General features: G+C 37.2%; 1 protein-coding gene across 1 annotated transcript; it reads left to right on the forward strand.

Annotated features, from left to right (window-relative positions):
- Positions 1-636: 636 nt before the first annotated feature.
- LOC128578309 (actin-related protein T1-like) lies at positions 637-1,767 on the forward strand. The gene has a single exon (XM_053580902.1). It carries the CDS (start codon positions 637-639, stop codon positions 1,765-1,767), a length of 1,131 nt encoding a protein of 376 aa, XP_053436877.1.
- The last annotated feature ends 6,601 nt before the right edge of the window (positions 1,768-8,368 follow it).

Genomic DNA, 8,368 nt, shown 5'->3' on the forward strand with positions numbered 1-8,368 from the left:
AATAAAACCATTACTAACATAAAAGCAAATGTAAGGGGCAATAAAAGAAAGAATATCTTGATTTGATTATATCCTTACTCCAAGCTGAGCCTATGTATGATGTTTAGTTCCTTCCTGTAGCATAGGGAAAGATGTTTTTATCATTCTGCAAAAGAAGCTCACCAGACCAGACAGGGTAGAGAGTATCTTTAGGACAGGCACACAGTTTGGCAGCCTTCACTTTGGTCTAAAAACAGGCCTCTGCTCTAGGTTCACAGGCTCACTAAAGCTGTTCATATGTGTGCTTTGCCTTCCCTGGATTTATGTCTCACCAGATAGGCAGCACTGGTGGCTCATAGAACCAGTCCCTCTGACACCCACTCAGGACAATTGTTGCCTTGGCTAAGTTGTGACATAAAGGACAATCACCCCTGAAGTTGCCTCAGCAGGACCTAGACTGCTAGAAATGAGAAAACATTAGTGGGTTGATGATGGGGTGTTCTGGTGCATTGGAGACAACCTGCTAGCTCCACCTGCATGACAGCCTAAGAATTCTGGAATCCTGTGGCATTAAAACTTCCAAAGGTGCCTATCTCACAAAGTAGCCTAAGAGTTCTTTCCTTCAGTTGGTGAGGTTCAGGAAAGGAAGAAGCAGACATGTTTAATCCACATGTCTTAGATGTTCCAGCTGTGATTTTAGACAATGGTTCAGGGCTCTGCAAAGTAGGCTTTTCCGGAGAGACTGGACCTCGTCATATCATCAACTCTGTCGTGGGGCATTCTAAAGTTAACATTCCTTCAGAAAGAGACAATAAGAAGTACTTTGTGGGGGAAGAAGCCGAGTGCAAGTATGAGACATTATCTCTGCACTACCCCATTGAACGTGGACTGGTAACAAGATGGGATGACATGGAGAAACTCTGGCAACACCTTTTTGAGTGCCGCCTGGGAGTAAAACCCTGTGACCAACCTATACTCATGACGGAGCCCTCCTTGAACCCAAGGGAGTCTCGAGAGAAGCTTGCTGAAATGATGTTTGAGAACTTTAATGTGCCTGCTTTCTACCTGTCCAACCATGCCGTGGTAGCTCTCTATGCCTCTGCCTGCATCACAGGCCTGGTGGTGGACAGTGGACATGAGGTCACCTGCACTGTCCCTATCTTTGAGGGTTATGCCCTGCCTCATGCAGTCACCAAGCTCTATGTGGCAGGGAGGGACATCACAGAGCATCTCATCCGGATCCTCTTTCCTAGAGGGTGTACTTTTCCTCGCATGCTAAACAAGGCTTTGGTGAATGACATTAAAGAGAAGCTGTGCTACATTGCCTTGGAGCCAGATAAAGAGCTATGCAAGAAGCCAAAGGAAGTCTTTCAAGAATACAGACTTCTAGATGGGAATGTCATCCACATTGGGCATCAGTTGTACCAGGCACCAGAAGTTCTCTTTGCACCTGACCAGCTAGGCATCCACAGTCCAGGACTCTCAAAAATGGTCTCCAGCAGCATTATGAAATGTTCTGTTGACATCCAGAAGAACCTGTTTGGAGATATTGTACTGTGTGGGGGAACCACTCTCTTTCCTGGACTGGAGGAAAGGCTCAGGAAAGAACTAGATCAATGTGCTTTCAAAGGGACCCCCATCAAGATCGTGGCTTCTCGTGATAGATGTTTCTCTGCATGGATTGGTGCATCCATCATGACCTCTGTGAGCACTTTCAAGCAAATGTGGGTCACTTCTGCAGATTTCAAGGAGTTTGGGGCATCTCTGGTTCACAGAAGATGCTTTTAAAGATCCCTGAGCACAGGGGATGACTCAAAGTGTCAGATTGCAGGAGTACCATTGGAAAGTTACAGGGTCTCTTGGCCTTCAGCGTGATGTTCAATAAAAGGCTTTTGACACTGTAGGTTTCAGTTTATTCTTGGTAATACTAAAATTTCTGTCTTGTTTTATCAATATTTAAGTGATTGCACTCCTCTCTTCTTGTTCTATGGGCCTCTTAAGTTGTTTTTCTCCTTAATCAAGCTTGATTTTGGTAGGTTTCTCAGAATCAATGTGTTAAGTGGTCTGTCTCCCAATGCCCAGGAGACAGAATCACCAGTGCAAGTCAAAGAGGGTGAAAGAAATTAAGTTTAGAAACAGGAAGTCTAGGCCATTCCTACAGCTCAACAACACTTTCCCTGGGTTGGCCTTTGGTCAGAACAATCATGTTCTTGCTCTGCTGTTATGTGACCAAAAAGCTAAATAGAATGGAAAGAAAAGTTGAGCACAAAGATTAGCCAAAATGTGGAAACAGTCTAAATGTCCACCAAACCAGGAATGGATTAACAAGCTGTGGTATATGTATACCATGGAATACTATTCAGCCATTTAAGAAAATGGAGACTTTATATCCTTTGTAATAACCTGGATGAAGCGGAACACATTTTTCTTAGTAAAGCATCACGAGAATGTAGAAACAAGACTCTTATGTACTCAATTCTAATATGAGGACAATTAATAACCTAGTACATGGTGGGGTGTGGGGAAAGAGGAGGTGTGAGGGTGAGGTAGAGGTAGGGAAGGAGGGAGGGGGCTGGAGGGTCATGGTGTGTGATGTATCTTTTGGGAGTGGAACACAATTATAAGAGGGACTTTACCTAACAAATGTAATCAATGTAACCTGGTTCAAAAAACTAAAAAGAAAAAAAACAGAATAAGTTACTCACCCTATAAAATACTATATCACACTATATCCCAGGACCCCTCCCATTTTAAGAAATTTACCAGGGACCCTGAGAGTACTGGTGGAAGAAACAAAACTTACTACCTTACTAACCAACTAATGTCACTAAGAAAAATAATGAAAAAATATTTCAGAATGGGTGAATGATAGATATCCTGTTAGTTTATCTCCCCCACTCTCCTGGTAACCAGGTGTAGATTAAAGATTGGAGCCTGAGCCCTCTGAAACCATGGTTAAAAGGCCCCTACTTGGTGATCCTGTCCACACCAACAGCAGTAAATGTGAATGGCATCCCTGTCTGGATATATCATTCACGTCTGAAACCAGCCAGCAATGGGGAGTGGACGGTCCAACAACACCCAGAGCATCCCCACCATCTTACTCTGAAAAAACAGACGATATCCTTGTCCCAGTCACATACCAGGAGCTGACTGGTCTACGCATGGCAGAAGCTTGAGCATGAGCACCAGCAGCATGGGACTGATTACTCATTCTTTGCTTTCAACTTTCTCACCTTCCTTCTTTAATCTTAGGTTTAAGACAGGATTAAGGTTGTAAAAAAATGTATCCAAAAGGTAACCCAAACTAGAAAAACTGTCAAAATTGTATTATTGATTTACTCTTATTATGAACATAAGGAAAACTTGAAGGTACTTACATATATAATAACACTCAATATCAGATATGTGTGCCCCTCAGTGGGCTAGCTGTTCGCTACAATCCTGAACCCTCAGAGCAAATTGACAATATCCGAGTTATAACAGAAGGAATACCAACAAGTATAAAAAAGCACCATTAATAACAATTTTTCAATATATATAGACATGTATTTTTATATTAATAATAATTAGAAATTTTTCATGTAGAAATACTACATATTTCTGAAGAATTATTTGTATGCATTTCATGTTTTGTGTGGTCATGTTAACTTTAATTCTTTAATTGTTAATGGTATAGGATGGATATTTCTATATTGAATTTTAATCCAAAGATCTTGTTGATGCACTTTTAATTCTTTTCTATGTACAAAATTATGTTGCCAGGAAATAAAAGAAAATAGAAGAAAACTTAGGGGAGAGGGTTACTAGCTGAGAGGCAAAACCAAAATCACTTAAGTTGCAGCTTTAGGATCCATGTCATTACAAAACAATTCTAAATAAAAAGTAAGCAACACTGAAATTATGAGTCTGTAGAGGAATGGGAAATAACTTACAAATTCTTCATTTGTGTACACCTTTTCAGAGTTTGCTTCATCTTTGCCATGGTTTGAAAATTTGTCCCCCTCTAAAACTCTTGTTGAAATGTAACTTCCAATATGGCAGTTCTGAGAGGTGAGTCCTTTAAGAAGTAATTGAATTAATATATTTATGGATTAATGGATTATCATGGAAGTAGGAATGATGGCTTTATAAGAATAATAAGAAGAAAGATGTGCTGAGTTAGCACATTAAAATGCTCAGCCTCCTTGCCATGTGATACCCAGTGCCATCTTGGGGCTGTCCCCAAGAGAGTCCCCACCAACAAAGAGTCCTTCTCTAGATGAGGCTCCTTGATCTTGGACTTCTCAGCCTTCAAGAGTGTGAAAAATAGAGTTCTTATGTTATAATTGGGTTATAGCTTTCATATGAAAACTATAAATTAGTTTCACAGTAGGGCTGAGTACATTGGATACTTTTTCTTCCATTCTTGAGATGCTTTACTAAGAAGAATATGTTCCAGCTCCATCCATGTAAACATGAAAGAGGTAAAGTCTCCATTTTTATTTAAGGCTGCATAATATTCCATGGTGTACATATACCACAATTTATTAATCCATTTGTGAATCAATGGGCACTTGGGCTTTTTCCATGACTTAGCAATTATGAATTGGGCTAAAACAAACATTCTGGTACAAATATCTTTGTTATAATGTGATTTTTAGTCTTCTGGGTATATACCTAGTAGAGGAATTGTAAGATCAAATGGCAGGTCTATTTTTAGATCTCTAAGTGTTCTCCAAACATCTTTCCAAAAGGAATCTCAATTATAACCTAAGATTATGGGGGGGGGAGGAGGGAGGATGGGCAGAGGGAGAGTGATCGGTGGGACCACACCTATGGTGGTGCATCTTACAAGGGTACATGTGAAACTTACTAAATGTAGAATGTAAATGTCTCAACATAATAACTAAAAAAATGCCAGGAAGGCTATGTTAACCAGTGTGATGAAAATATGTCAAATGATATATAAAACCAGTGTATGATGCCCCATGATTGCATTAATGTACACAGCTATGATTTAATAATAAAAATAATAATAAAAAAAGAAAAATAGATTTCTTTTACTCACTTTCAGGTATTCTATTATAAATAACAGAAAATTGACTGATACAATCTCTACAGTCTTTATAACAAGAACATTGACCTAAATAATCTAAACTTTAGATGCTCTCTTTGAATCAATGAACTTCAGTGCTGAGTGGGGCCCCGTACTCACAAAAAAATACTCCACAGTAAAATTAAAAATTCATGTGGACTCTGCTACCATTTGATAACATGATTGCAACACAGTAAGTACTGAAGGGCAGAATGTGTGTGGATCTGAAGGAGGAGGAAAATGGAAGAATGGTGGAATATGTCAGCTCTCAGTTACATATCTGTTCTCTGACTTTTTTTTCCCACTGAGTTAGGTAACATCTGATATAGTCTAGTAGTTAAAACTACAGATTTCCTATATTCAAATCTTCATTCCAGCACATTGCTTACTAGCTCTGTGACCCTGAGTAAATTATTTAACTTCACAATCTCAGTTTCCTCATAACTGGACAAATAGTATGTACGTGAAGGTTGCAAGGAATAAATCCATGTAAAGCACTTAATATACTACCTGACATACAGCAGATACTCAAAATAAATATTATTATGAATTGGGCTGCAATAAATATTCTGGTGCAAATATCTTTGTTGTAAAGTGATTTTGGAGCCAAGTCATGGAAGTAGCCCAAGTGTCCATTGACCCATGAATGGATTAACAAATTGTGGTATATGTATACCATAGAAGATTACGCAGCCTTAAAAAAGATGAAGACTTTACCTCTTTTATGTTTACAGGGATGGAGCTGGAACATATTCTTCTGAGTAAAGTATCTAAAGAATGGAAAAAAAAGTATCCAATGTAGTCAGTACTATTATGAAACCTATTTATAATCACCCAAACTTTCATATGAAAGACAAAACACAACAAAACACAATTATAGTCCAGAATGAAGGAGAGAAGAGGAGGGGGAAGGGAGGTGGGTGGAAGGAAGGTAATTGGTAGGACCTCACCTATGGTATATATTGCAAGGGTACATGTCAAATCTATTATGAGTGGAGTATAAATGTCTTAACACAATAATTAAGTAAGTGAGGTGAAGGCTATGTTAACCAGTTTGATGTAAGAATTCCACATTATATATAAAATCAGCACATTGTACCACATAAATTCATTGATGTATATAGCCTTTTACTTTTTTTCTCTTTTTCTTGGGAGGTGTTATATTTCAAAAAAATTATCCATGTCCTCTAGGTTTTCTGTGTATACAGGTATTCACAGTAGTCTCAGATGTATTTTTGTATTTCTGTGGTTATCATTTGTAATGTCTCCTTTTTTATTTCTAATTGAGCTTATTTGAATCCTCTCTATTCTTGTTTGCTTCAGCTAGCAGTATGTTAATTTTGTTTATCTTTTTGAAGAATCAACTTTTCATTTCATTGGCCTTTTGCATTGTTTTGTTGCTTTCAATTTTATTTAATTATGATCTAATCTTTGTTAGATTTTGTTTTCTGCTGGCTTTGGATTTCTTTTGTTCTTATTTTTTCTAGTTCCCTGATATATAACAGTAGATTGTTAATCTGTGAACTTTTCTTTCTGCTATAGGCATTTGGTGCTATAAACTTACTTCTTAGAAATGATTTTTTGTATCCCAGAGATTTTTGTATTATCACTATTGTCATTCAATTCAAACAATTTTTTTGCTTTCTCTCTGGATTTCATCATTGACCCAAAGATCATTCAGCAGTGGGTTGTTTAATTTCCAAGTATTTGTATAGTTGTGAGATTCCTCCTGAAATTGATTTTTAGTTTAATTTCACAACTGAGAAAATATATGGAATGATTTCAATTTTTTTCATTTGCTGATACTTGTTTTGTGGTCTTACATATAGTCTATCTTGAAAATTGTTCCATGTGCCGATGAGAAGAATGTATTAATATATTCTGCAGTTTTTGTGTAAAATGTTGTGTAAATGTCTGTTGGGCCCTTTGTTCTAGAGTCTTGTTTAAGTCCACTATTTGTTGATTTTCTACTATGAAGTTCTGACTAGATCTCTTAGTGGAGTGGTGAAGTCTCCTACAAATATCATGGTGCTGTTTATTTCATTTCTTACATCTATTAGTATCTGTTTTTTTGAATCTGTGAGCTTTGTTGTGGGTGTATCTATATTTAGGATTGTTATTACATACTTCCTACTAAATTGTTCCCTTTATTATTATGTAATGACCATTTTGTCTTTTATATCGGTGTTGATTTAATGTCTACCTTATCTGATATAAGAATAGTTACTTCTGCTTGTTTTGGATTTTCATTTGCATGCAATATATTTTTTCCATCCCCTTGCTTGAATCTATATGAATATTTATTAGTTTAATGTGTTTCTTGGAGAAAGCAAGTTTTTTTTAATCCGTTTCTTCAATCTATGCCTTTTGAGGCATTTAGACTGTTTACAATTCAATGTTAATATTGATAATATTGATAAGTGAGATACTCTTCCAGTCATCATGTTGACAGTTACCTATTTACTTTGTTTTTTTTTTTTCCTTTGTATTACTGATAGATATGAGCTACGAGTTTTTCTTTTCTTTTTTTTTTTTTTTTTGCAGTTTTTGGCCAGGGCTGTGTTTGAACCCTCCACTTCCTGCATACGGGGCCGGCGCCCTACTCCTTTGAGCTACAGGCGCCACCCATGAGTTTTTATTTTCAACTGTTTTTCACACTCATGAGTGTTGACTCCTCTTTTATGGTGTTTAGAGCACTTTTGATCATTTCTCATAGGACAGGTCTATTGGTGACAAATTCCATTAGTGTTTGCTTGCCTGGGAAATATTTTATATTTCCTTAATTTATGAAACTTAGTTTTGCAGAATATAAAATTCTTAGCTGACAGTTATTCTGTTTAAGTATATTAAAGATGGGACCACAGGCTCTGCTTGTAAGGTTTCTGGTGAGAAGTCTGCTATGTGATGAAGTTTTCTTTGTAAATTAGTTCACATTTTCACTTCATGGCTTGTAAGAGCTCCTCCTTCATGTTGACTTTGGCTGAACTGATGATTCATGTGCCTTAGTGATGTCCTATTTGCAATAAATCTTCCAGAACTTTGTTGATCCTCGTGTATCTGGATGTCTAAATTTCTTGCAAGACCACAGAAGTATTTCTACATTTTTTTTGTTTATTTGTGTTGGTTTTGGCCTTCTAAACTATTCCATTAAGCCCATTTGCAATCCAAATTTTGAAATCAAAATCTGACATTTCAAAAATTTGCTTTAGTTTGTAGTCCATTACTGGAGAGCTTCCGTAATACTTCAGGGGTATTGAAGGAGCTTGTTTTTCCATATTGCCAGAATTCTTATGCTGGTTCCTTCTCATGTGA

The sequence above is a fragment of the Nycticebus coucang genome, chromosome X, assembly GCF_027406575.1.
Source record: "Nycticebus coucang isolate mNycCou1 chromosome X, mNycCou1.pri, whole genome shotgun sequence".
Lineage (NCBI taxonomy): Eukaryota > Metazoa > Chordata > Mammalia > Primates > Lorisidae > Nycticebus > Nycticebus coucang.

Bases quoted from the DNA above. Each gene is read 5' to 3' on its own strand.
- LOC128578309 (XM_053580902.1), top strand. From the start codon at position 637: ATGTTTAATCCACATGTCTTAGATGTTCCAGCTGTGATTTTAGACAAT.